This window comes from Coptis chinensis, chromosome 1 (assembly GCF_015680905.1).
Source record: "Coptis chinensis isolate HL-2020 chromosome 1, ASM1568090v1, whole genome shotgun sequence".
In the NCBI taxonomy this organism is placed as follows: domain Eukaryota; kingdom Viridiplantae; phylum Streptophyta; class Magnoliopsida; order Ranunculales; family Ranunculaceae; genus Coptis; species Coptis chinensis.
In genome coordinates, this window is record NC_141456.1 from 21493390 (window position 1) to 21506504 (window position 13115).

Sequence of the window (13115 nt, forward strand, 5' to 3'; positions counted from 1 at the left end):
ATACTGCCCATATTAGTAGCGTATTTTTTAGTTAACCCAAGTAGCAATATCTTAACTTGCATTCAATATAATATAGAGTAGGAGCATAAAAATAAAAAAAAGAAGCAAGTAAGGGTTCTCCTACTCACTTCTACCAACTACCACACACTTCAACAACAGACTCAATATTAAAACAATTACTTCTTGAGACTACCGCTAACATTAGGCTTTGGTTTAAAAAAGTATCAATAACAACAATAGCATCCAAGTTACTAATCTTGGTATCGACAAATGGATTCTTAAGGTGCTTAGAATCATGATGAATTTGTATGTGAGACACTCTCACTTACAATATAATAAATTATTAAATATATTAAATTATTTCTTCTAAAATAAATAACAAATGGGTATATTTGACCTTACAAAATATTGATTTGAATTCCATAAAAATGCCCAACACTTAGCTAATCAACACTACAACTTACTTCGCAATTAACATTCTCAATTGCACCTTAGGCGCATACAGATATAATAAATAGAGAACATAATGCAAGTACATCACGTCAACAAGTAGCAAATATCTATCATCTAGTAAGTCACATAACAAACAAATGTGATTTTATTGAACTTAGTTATACCTAAAAACTCAAACCGACCAACACAAACCCATTTTAACTTAGAATCGGGACTAACATATAACAATAACACAACCCCATTGGGTGATAGAATCGATTCAATAACAAGATCTATAACCAAGATAAGTAAAACAAAACAAGTTTCAACTTTTCTAGAAAAACCCCATTTCAAGTTAACACCAAACCGGAGATGGGAGAAAAACTCACCATGTAAATGAAAAAAAAAACAATAATCCGGACTGTTCACAACAAATATCATAAACCATGAGTGATATTATTTCATTTAAACTAAATTTTAACAAAACAAACCTTACAAACACTACTTTTTCATAGAAATTGGTAAGCACTACTTTTTCATAGACATGTTTTCTGTTTCTATGGAGTGAGTATAACGACAAACAACAAATGCAAAGTTTTCTGTTTCTATGTATAATATAACTTCAATCTCCTAACCAAAACATGCTTCAACCATCTCACAACATTTACATGAGAGGGTAGAGCCACTCCACCCCAAAAGTGGACTAGATCTTGAATCAGGGGCTACTTATTTGATCTAAATGATCTCCCCGCCATGGAGATCATCCTTGCAAAAATCAGCTCATTTAATATTTCCTTTATTTTCATTTCCCCAAACCATTGCTTATATAGTTATATAGCATAGTTTATCATCAAGTAACTTTAAACCAAAGGGGTTTACGATCGAGGTGGGTTTTCACCGCATCCGCCATTATCGCGAGAGTCAAGCAATGCCATTCGATTCTACTCACGTCAGCAAGCCGCCCAAAGGTCTCTTATATCTGGGAGACAGTATTATAAGTTTCCACTAATAGCAACACACATCAAGAGCTCAGGTTAAAAAGCAAGAATTGTGAGAGGGGATAGAGAGACATGAGGGGAAAAACGAATAACAATTACCTAGTGATTAAAGACGAAGTTTTTCTCAAAAAAATAATGATTTAGAGATGTTCAAAGTGAGATTAGCAGAAGAAGAAAACAAAACAGAGAAAAGATTACCTGAGAGAGAGGGGAGTGGCGTGTCTGCGTCACTGCCGTGAGAGAGGAGAAGGGAAGAAAACGGAGACAGAGAGTATTTGTTTTGTTTTTGTTTTTTTAATTTTCGATAAACCTCGAGAGAGTAGTTTACATTACGTAGAATTTTTGGGTAGTGGCCAAAAACCCAATTAAACTTAAACCGCACCGAACTTTGGCCACACCTGTCAAAAGTTTTAGCCACGGCTAAAGCCCGTGGTTATTATGCAACAGCCTATGACCGTGGCTAAAGCTCATCTGTACCTGTGGCCAAAAGTCATTTTTCTTGTAGTGATACTTCCATCCCCTGGTCTGGGCAATGGAACTAATAACTAAAAACATAAAGAACTAACCTGATTGAAGAACACCATAAACCAGAAGAATCATTAAACCTTAAGCACTGGCTTCATCTCCTCCCTTGAAGGAGAAGATTAGCCTTCCATAAAGAAGGAAGAACACGAAGAACGAGAAGAAGAAGAGTTGAAGAACATAAGACTAGAAAGACTAATTTATTAAGACTATCTGCCTCAAGTTCTGGAAACAAAAATATAAGTAAATTGGCCAATTACATGAGGCACTTAGGTCCTCTATTTATAGGGGTTACAATGAGCTCTAGAAGCATTCCAAACCGTCATTTGTTTCCTAATACAAATAGACTTCTTTCAGAGTCCAACTTCATGTCCAAAACTGAGAAGGAATTGGCTACAGTGTCGATTCATGCGTCTGGACTCATTATCCATGCATCTCAGACTCAATCAATGCATCTAGACTCACGATCTATGCGTCCCAGATGCGAGCATTGAGTCCAGACTCATGATCCATGAGTCTCAGACTCAGAAGTCTATTTTCCCTCTTTTGCTCCATCCTTCTATCCTCTTTTGCGGGTTTTGGTCCAACCAACGAATCCTTTGGCCTTGGGCTTCCAAACAGGCTTTAAAATAGGTCCAAGTTGCATCTTTAATAGCTCCAATTCCTTGGCCTTCTCCATGATTGTCGACGGGCCTCCCATGTGATCCTTAATGCTCTGAATTGCTCCGTTTTACCCCATTTTCTCTAATATTCTACAAAACTCTCTTTTTCACCTGTAAAATCTTAAAACACAACTTATAAACACTATTAGTCCACTAAGATGGCTAAACAAGAGGCATAATCGAGAGTTAAATAGCACTTTTTGAGCACTTATCAGTTGTGGGGGGACTTTAATGTCATTGCTTCTTTAGATGAAAAAGTAGGAGGTAATAATTATTTTAATAAATGCATGTTTGAATTTAATAGCATGATGAATGATCTTGGCATGATAGACTTAGGATATAAAGGACCTATATGGAACAATAATAGGAGTGTGCATGATGTTATTTTGGAAAGATTATATAGAGCCATGGCTTACTCCAATTGTCTATCTATGTTCCCAAATGTGATTGTGAAAAATGTTGTTAATGCCTCGTCAGATCATATGGCTCTTGTTATTAATTTAAATAGCATGGAAGAAGTTTGTAAAAAAACCTTTTAATTTTTTTGATATGTGGTTCCAGCATGATTCTTGTATAAATGTGATAAATGAAGTATGGAACTATGTTAATCATGAGAACCCTGATCAAAATGTGATTGTTAAAACTAGGAGTACTCAGGAGGTTCTTACTGGATGGAATAAAAATGTTTTTGGTCATGTTCTGCATAATATTAGGAAGGCTCAAAGAGATCTTGAAAGAGTTCTTATGAAACCACCTACACATGATAACCTGAATAAGGCTAAGTTCCTCAAAGCCCAGCTCCTTGACTGGTTTGAGAAAGAGGAAAGCCTGTGGAAACAAAAGTCAACCATTCATTATATCAAGGAAGGAGGAAGAAACACTAAGTTTTTTCACCTTTCTACCTTATACAGAAGGAGGAAAAATACGATTCATAAGCTCAAGAATGAGGATGGTATTTGGACAGAGGGTAGAAAGGAGGTTGGAGAGAGCGTCAATGAATACTTCACCTATATTTTCACATCTGACAGACCTGCAAGAAATGAGAACATCCTCAGTTTGTTCCAACCTTGTATCTCTAGCAGAAAGAATGAGATTTTGGTGGCTTGTCCTTCTGATAGTGATATTTGGTGTGTTGTTAAGAGGATGGGTAGTCTTAAGGCACTTGGACCTGATGGATTCCAGGGTGCTTTCTACCAAAAGTGTTAGGACATTGTGGATCCTAGCATTTGCTTCTTTGTTAATTTTTTTTTCAATTCTGAATTTCTTCACCCTAATTTAATGAAACCTTCATTACTCTAATCCCTAAGATTTCAAACCCGGACAATATCTCAAAGTTTAGGCCTATTAGCTTGTGTAATTTTAGTTATAAGATTACATCTAGAAAAAATTATTGATTTGGGTATTGAACTATAGTGAATTTTACAATATGGGTACTGTATTATTTTTTTTTGCAAAATAGGGTATCGTAGATTTCAAATATTACTAAAATAGGTACCATCTATGTATACTGTGAAGTATGTATACGTATTTGATGATTTGGCATACATAATGCGTACACATGGAAACTCAGTCTTCACGTAAGTAGCGCATGCACGGCATGTGAGTCTCCATCTTGGTTTTTTTATGAGAAATGAAAGGCGCACGCTCTCACTCACGTGAGTCTTCAAGAACTTTGGGCTTTCTCAAAGTGCATGTTCATCTCCCTCCAAAATCCCTAACTTCACAAACCCTCACAACGGTTTTATTCAAGATCAAACCAAAATTGGGGTTTCTCTATTTTTCCAAAAAGAACTTGCAAAAATGAAGGTAATTGCAATATTGAAGCATATGCATTATTAGTTTGAAATTTCTATTAGTTTCTAATGAATACATGAGGTGTTTATAATATTTATGTTTGTCCTTGTGAGAGCTTTATACATTCTTTTATCTTTTAGTTTCAAATTCTGTTGTTAACTTTTATTTCTTCAGTAATTAGTACATGTTTTGTTCACCACAGGTTGAATGTCATGTCTGTGATGAGGTTGGACACTCAGCTATTGAACGCCAATTTATGTACTTTTCCTGTAAGGAAGCTACATGTGATGGGATCCGAATGTTGGGCATATCACAAACAACAAAGAATCCAGGACGGAAGTACTTGAAGTACCAACATCAATCATGTCCAAGTTATATATAATGGTTGGATGAAGCTGTTGTTGAAAGACTATTTGGGATTGGATCAAGCTCATCAAGAAATGAATGCTTTAAGTGTGGTTAAACAGGCCATTGGATATAGGAGTGCCCATGGGTAGATTATGACTGCAAGAGAAATGATTGTAGGGGAAAGAGGTTTGTTAAGACTACCAAGTATGGAATGAATATTGGAAAAAAGTATTTGAAATGCAAGATTTGTGAGGAATTTGAATGGCTTGAAGATGCACTGAAGATGGAGTCAAGAAAGAAGAGAACCACTTTGACAACGGAACCCATTATTACCTTAAAAATGAGTCTATCTGAATTCTCAAAGCTAAATATAAAAGGATGAGCATGTCCAATAGAAGCCTGGAATGTAGGCATGTGGAGAATTCATGAAGCAAAGGTTGTTGTTGCTAAAGTGACTAGTCTACTTGCCAGAAGCCTGGAATGTAGGCATGTGGAGTTCCTTGGAGACAATCAAAGTGTTATCATAACACTTAAGTCTAGAAGAATGTTGGTGGCCATTTAGAAGTGTAGTCTATCACATTTTAGATATTTTGGTTGATCTAATGTCTTTTAAGTTTAGTTGGTTAAGTAGGTCTTTTATTGGGGAGGGTCATGAACTAGCTGCCTAGGCTAAGGCTGCAAATCCGAGCACTCTCCCACCTTGTATTGTTGAGTCAGGTGTCCAAACTATTAAATTATGATTAATGAAATATCCATTATTGAAAAAAAAATACTTGTTTGAGTTTTAGCTTCAGTTATGTTGAACTTTTGTTATGTTGAACTTTTGTTCCAACCATTAGAGTATTAGTTCTAGTTCAAGTTGTTAACAAAATAAACAACTTAGTTCTAGTTTTAGTTCTAGTTATAGTTCAATTCTGACATAAAAGTTATGACAATGTACTAAATACTGACAACGTACTAAATTCTGACAGATAGAGCAAACATACAAGTTCTGACAGATAGAGCAAACAGACAAGTTCTAGTTCAAGTATTATCCATGAACAAAAGACTTTCACATAAAGCAAACATATAAGTTCACATACAAGTTCACATAGAGCAAACATATGAAATTCTGACAAAAAAAACATAGCATAAAGCAATTTTGACAAAAAAAACATACGAAATTCTGACAGAAATTTGGACAAGCATAAAGCAAAAGACAAACATAGCAAACATACAAGTTTGCTTGACATTCCTTAACAAAAGACTCTTAAAAAACTAGACTAGACATTGCATCACTTCTTCTCCAGAGTACTAGACACTCCAACAATACTAGACACCATTACTTCTTCTCCATAGTTTTTCCCAGAGTTTTCATGCACACACCTGCAGCTGCTAGTGCTAAAACAACTTCTTTAATTTGTTTTTTAGATGGCCCAGCTGGGGCTGCTGTACAGTGCTTGAGGTGCTTGCTTGAAGCCTAGCTGATCTCCTCTGTGACACAGTAAACTTCTGGAATCCGGGTGGTGGCTCATCATCATCATCTAGAACAACATCTTTCTCTTTCACAACACAGTAAGGAAAACATTTTTCTACTTTTCCTTCTTCCCCAAGCACCTCAATGTAGCACAACTTCTCACACTTAGGACAGATGACTCCAATATGTAGGTCTCCATCTTGGTACACAATCTCCATGAACACCTTCCTTCCCTGTGTTGTCTTCATCATTTCACATAGTTTATTATAGGACTCACTTAACTTGGATGTGTCCATCTGAACACTCTCACGGCTACTTTCACCATGTCAACTGGAGAGTGAGTGATAAAGTGATTTCTATTAGTGCTGAGTAGAGAGCGGTGTGAGTGGAGCTTTCTTATGTAGGAGATGAGCATTGGCATGCATTGATACATGTAAAGAAGTTAATACACACTACTACTCAACTAACATATTCATTAAGCACAACTTACAATGCAACAAATATTGACTACAATCTATCCAAAACAGTTCCAAATATATAAAGTTATTGTCTGCTGCAATTCCACAATTCCGAATCTATATTCACAGATAACCCATATACAACATTCATTTCCATAGTCAAATTACATTCATTTCCACATTTCCATATTTAAAGATAAGTCAATATCTTAGTTAAATTACATTCATTTCCAAATTGGCCTAACAGTGTTTGTCTTGGTCTTAGTTGCAGCAACTCCTTGTTTACTTGTCATTGACCTTGTTGTTGGTGACTTGCATTCAGTTATTATCTTGGTCTTAGTTGCACCAACTCTGGTTTTATTTCTAACTTGAATTGGCCTTGCTTGAGTTCCTTGAGCTCCAGCTTCACTTTCTTGAGTTCTAACTGCTATAGGTGCAACCACACTTTTAGTCTTAGTTCTAGAGGCTTTTGGTATAGGAACAATCATATTTTTAGCTGCAGAAGAAGATGATACACTCAATCTTGAACCTGAACCATTATAAACTTTGATTGGTGGTGCATTGCTTCTTGAACAAATGAAATGACTGCCGGTGTGTTCTGATATATATAGGCCATAACCTTGTGGTGTCACTTCTTTTCTCCCAGAAGTCTTTCTCTTCTCGGTTTGGTCCTACAATATACATTGCAATATATAGACATAAACTAATATGGACAACCATTAATATAAACTAATAAGGATATAAACAATGCAAGAACAACCATTAATATAAACTAATAAGGATAAACATAAGTAGTATAAACACAAGTTGGATAACTAGTAACCTGAGATGGTTGCACACTGGGTGGTGGCATGGTTGGCTGAGGAGTGGACTCTGGCTCTGATGGTATGTTCTTACTCTTTCTCTTCCCCCTTGTACTAACACTTGCACTAGCAGTTTCATACAATGCAAAAATTAAAAGAAAAAAAATTCAAACTAGTAAACTAATCTGATACCATTATAAACCAATAAACTAATAAACTAAAGAAATTTAGAAACAAGTAACCTGATATGGTTGCACACTAGGTGGTGGCATGGTTGGCTGAGGAGTAGACTCTGGCTCTGATGGTATGTTCTTACTCTTTCTCTTCCCCCTTATACTAACACTTGCACTAACAGTTTCCTACAATGCAAAAATTAAAAGAAAAAAAATCAAACTAATAAACTAACCTAATACCATTATAAACCAATAAACTAATAAACTAAAGAAATTTAGAAACTAGTAACCTGAAATAGTTGCACAGTAGGTGGTGGCATGGTTGGCTAAGGAGTGGACTCTGGCTCTGATGGTATGTTCTTACTCTTTCTCTTCCCCCTTGTACTAACTCTTGCATTAACAGTTTCCTACAATGCAAAAATTAAAATAAAAAATTCAAACTAATAAACTAACCTGATACCATTATAAACCAATAAACCAATAAACTAATTAAACTACTAACCTGAGATGGTTGCATAGTTGGTTTCATGTAATATATGGCTGAAATGGCATGCTGGCAAGGAATGCCATTTAACCCCCACATCCTGCAAGTGCAAGTTCTAGCTTCTATATCAACACATTGTGATTAGGAATAACTTTGAGATTTTATAATCTCAAAAGTTGTGGCTCTAATGTAAATGGTTACCCAATTCCTGGCATCATCCTTGTTTTTTTCAAGTTTTGCCCTAGCCCTTGGACACAACACATCATGCCATTTGCTGCATGTAATTCTCTTTTTATGCATCCTTTCCATACATTGCAATCTTATATCCTCTAGCATTGCAATTATAGTCTTCCCTCTTACTTCTCTGATTACACCATTAAATGTCTCACACATGTTATTCTCAACTGCATCACAACAGGGCTGATAATATGAAAATTAAAATTTTTCTTCCTATGAATAATTATTTATGCTAGGAATAAGAAACGCTATTTTTTCTACTTTTAATCAAATTTTCTACTTTCAATTATCATGTAATAAACTTAGAGTAAAGATTTCGTTCCATTCCTAGTTGCTTAGAACGTAACAGGCTCACTAACTTAAACAATTCTACAATACCAATGAGGGCAATGTTTTTAATAAGACTAATATGTGGGAATAACTAATTAAGATATTCTAAATTATACTATAGAAATTAAATACGAAAATATGAATGAGAAGGAATTAGGGAGATTTGAAATCCACCTTGATTAATCCCTAATATGCTAGTACGGAGTTGTTGCAACCCTAATCTTTAGGTTTTCACATAAAGATTAGGTATTTTTATCCCTAATTATTCATGGCATCTCTACCAACTAATAATTAGCATGTGAGGTAATTGAAACCCATTCTCATGGTGAATTAACTATCCTCTAGAGTAGAATATCTTACTACAACTATTCTATACTAACACATCAAGTCTTTATCAAGGCTTTAATCAAACCCCTCTAATGGAGGTTTAGCTAAGATTCATTAGACTATCATAATTAACAGAATAATAATAAGACATAATGAAGAACTACTTTATTAAAGATAACTTGACTTAAATTAATGGTGGCTAGGCTAATAAAACAATAACTAGGTTTTAAAACTAAAGAAGAAAACTAATTTATTATCTAATGGGAGTGTTCTTTAGAGTTGTGCCTTAGTCCTCTTTATATAGGAAAGGGCTAGGTTTACAATTTCGTACATGGGCCTTGGAGCTATGTTTTGGGCCATTAAATCAAGCCCAAAACCTAATTTGTTTCTACGTTGGAAATTACTGCAATAGACTTTTTGTCTATGTTTACTTCCCTGATTGGGTCAAGGCCTAGACCATTAGAAATCTCTTTCAAAGCCGGTCATTTTGACATATAGTAGGCCCAATTCCGAGGTCTGAGTCCAAAGATACGGCCTTCGGAAGTTCTGTTGACTTTTCTGTTCTATTTCTGCCTGCGTTAACTTTGACTTTTCAGCTTTGGCTGGGCTTTAAAAATGTTTTTTCTCCTTGAAACTTGGGCTTTAACCATAGAACTTCTTAGAAACCAATATTTGGTCATTTCTCTTGCAAAAGTGACATATTTCTTCACATATTTAACTCCAATACCTGAAATACACAAACGTACGTAAACAGTACTAACTCTTATTTATTATAAGCATAATTGGTCTAAATGTAATATTATTAAGGGGTTAAAACTATAGTTTTGGGCTCTTATCAAGGGCACAAAAGAAAATAAAGCTCTAGATCGATCACCATCTTGGATCTTGTTGCTCAGTCAAATATTTGTTTGCTTTATCAGACAGGTTTGCTATCTCTTCCATGATAAGATCAAACTCCTCAGGAATGCTTGCCTTGGCAGCTTGCCAAAACAAACTCTTGTAAAATGCACCTTTGATAGCTGTAGTATGGGGCAGTATACTTCAAAGATTGTTTAGAGTTGAGAGATGGGAGTTTAGGGAAGAAGGTAGACTCTTTGTGTAGGCAAGTTTAGTTTAGGCTAATGAAAACATAAAAACTCAAGTTGTTGGTATGTAAATGACATGAAAACATTGAAATAAGGATTGATCGAAGATTGAAACATGAACAATAAAACAATATTGATTGATTGATATAAACAAAGCAAATTAACAAGATTGAAATGCAAAGAAATGAAGAATAATAAAGTAAAAACTTGAATTGAAAAACAAGACTATAAAGTAAAGCAAACCAAATGATTTGGACCCTAATACAATGGATGGTTTCTCTCTCCCTTGTTTTTTGTTTACATACCCCTCCTTTTCTTTTTTCCAGATTTGCCCTTCTCCATTAATCTTGAGACACCTCACATCAACTTTTGCTTTTGCTTTTTGATTTCTTTCTCACCAAGATTGATTTAGGAGAATGCTAACTTTTGGTTTAAGGACATCCATCTTGGGTCTTTAGAGTTGAGGTCTTTAACTTTTCAGCTCCTTGGTTTTGAGTCCTTGACCTTTGACTTTTTTGGTACTTTTTCCTAATAGCTTCGGTCTTCATAATAAGCATGATTAAAGCTCATTTTGGTGCTAAGACACTGCTTTTATGATAATTAGTCTAAATATCTCCCTAACCTGAAAATTAGGGTTGGGCCTTGATAAACGTAAAAAGAATAATTTACCTACGAAATGAACGATGAAACTCAAAACGCAAGTAAACTAAAACTTAATACGAGTCTATATTTATCAAAGATATCTACTCTCAATTCTATCGAAATAGAATGGAGTAAAAAATTCGTTCCACTCCTAGTTCTCTAGCATGGAATGATTTCATAGTTAACTAATCGGTCTTAAGTCTAATGAGAGGTTTACGAGGGGAATTCTATACTACGAGGTGAATTAAATTAACAAATTACGAATAACGAAAAGAGAGAATGCTAAGGGTTTGAATCTAGATAAAGAATTAAAGGGAATTGAATCCACCTTAACTCGGCTTCATCCTACTAACAAAGACTCGTCGTGATCCAAATTGAGTGCTTAGCATATCAAAATAGTAATTCTAATCCCTAATTATACATGGCATTTCTACCATTTCATAACTAGCATGTGAGCGATTAAACCCATTCTCATGGTGAATTAATCGTTTCTAGAGTGGAATAATTATCACGATGATTTCTAAGTTTAACAAAGATCAAGCGTCATCAAGGCTTCTTCAACCCCTCTAATGGAGGTTTAGCCTTGATTCATACCACTATCATTTCCCATTGATTTAAAACTAAACATCATACCAAAATTCTACTTGGCTAATTTAACTAACAATACTTCAATCTAATTTAACAACTCAGAAATGATACTCAACAAGAATTAAAATTAGATCTATAAATTGAAATGACAAAAATCGAAATTAACAAACTAGCTATTTTATTTATCAATACTAATGAAGAACAATGATACTAAGAGTTTAATCTAAAACAAGAATTGAATTTAAACTAAACTTAATTTTATTTAATAAAAACTAGATCTAGAATTATCTATTGTTTTAGGTCTAACTAGCTACCATTAACAAAGAGCTAAGCTTTTGTTTTTATATGTCCAGATCCAAAAATCGTGCATGGGCTTGGAGCCATGTTTTGGGCCAGAGAATCAGGCCCAAAACCCAATTCTTTCAGTCCAAAAAGGCCTCTTCAGCTGCAGTTGTCTTCAACAGACTTTTCGTCCACTTCTGCTTCTCTGATTGGGTCAAGGCTTATACCATTGGAAAGCTCTTTCTGAGCCGGTCGTTTTGACATAAGGTAGGCCCAATTCCAAGGTCTGAGTATAAAGATATGGCCTACGGAAGTTATGCTATCTTTGAGTACTGTTTCTGCCCGCGTCGACTTTTCAGCTTTTGACCGGGCTTTAGAAAGGCTTTGTCTTCTTGAATCTTGGCCTTTAATCATAGAACTCCTTAGCAACCGACCTTTACTTCTTTATCTCACTAAAGTGGCACATTTCTACACATAATGGACTTTGAAGCCTGAAATGCATAAAAACACGTAATCAGTATTAACTCTTAATTATTACTCACATAATTGGTCTAAAAGTATGATCATTCTGAGGTTAAAACTACAGTTTTGGGCTCTTATCAAACCACCCCAAACAGCATTTTGCTTGTCCTCAAGCAATGATGAGAAATTAGAATAAGTGACCAAAAATGAGTTCTATCTACTCTCGTTTTTGAAAGTGACATTGCATTGACCATATCGCAACAAGGCCTTAAACCACTAGGAATTCCCTAGTGGACGAAGTTATAGCCTCGCGTGAGAGTTTTCCAATGAAGGTACTCACAAACTTCATCTATACTACAACGACTAAGAAATAAAACTATTGTTTCCTCATTCATGTCTCAACTATCTATACATCTCACTAGCAAATGAATAAGAATAACCAAGTCAAAAACCTAAACTAATATATGCATAATAATCAATCATCTATGATACAAATATATATACTATGAGTAATACTATAAAATGCATAGCAGGTTCGTTTCTGAAAACTCGGAATAGCGTCCTTAAGTAGGTCCTCACATAAATGTCAAGACGAAAACCACTCTGATTTTTCCGCTCAAGTTTTCAAGCTACTCCAAAGTCCAGTGGGCACACACTTTACCTTACAATCTCAATGACACACAAAGGAAGCCTGAGTCGATCAAACACATCTGCCTTTACTATCACACTAGCCTATTCCTAATTGAGCTAGAGGTCTTTATTAGGTGTTGCGGGGATTAGGAGATGGTTTAAGAACGAAGGAAATGGATATTCAAAAGGACAAGTCTGAGATAATAGAGTCTTCATATTATGTAACTTAGAGAACACCTTGTTATTTTCTTTTGCTTCTATACTTTGTTTCCATCCTTAGCCATATTTTTCTTTTTCTTTTTTTTTTCTTTGGCTTTTGACTCCCTTTTATTCTATTTTTGGAGTTTTTATTTATTTCTATTATTATTATTATTATTTTTTCCTTGGATGGAAACTTCTTTT

At 35.0% G+C, this 13115-nt stretch overlaps 1 protein-coding gene across 1 annotated transcript; it reads left to right on the top strand.

Annotated features, from left to right (window-relative positions):
- Positions 1–3021: 3021 nt before the first annotated feature.
- On the top strand, positions 3022–3820 carry LOC147522859 (uncharacterized). Its single transcript, XM_086568751.1, has 2 exons — positions 3022–3132; positions 3176–3820. The coding sequence occupies exons 1-2, from the start codon at positions 3022–3024 to the stop codon at positions 3818–3820; spliced, it is 756 nt and encodes a 251-aa protein (XP_086424877.1).
- The last annotated feature ends 9295 nt before the right edge of the window (positions 3821–13115 follow it).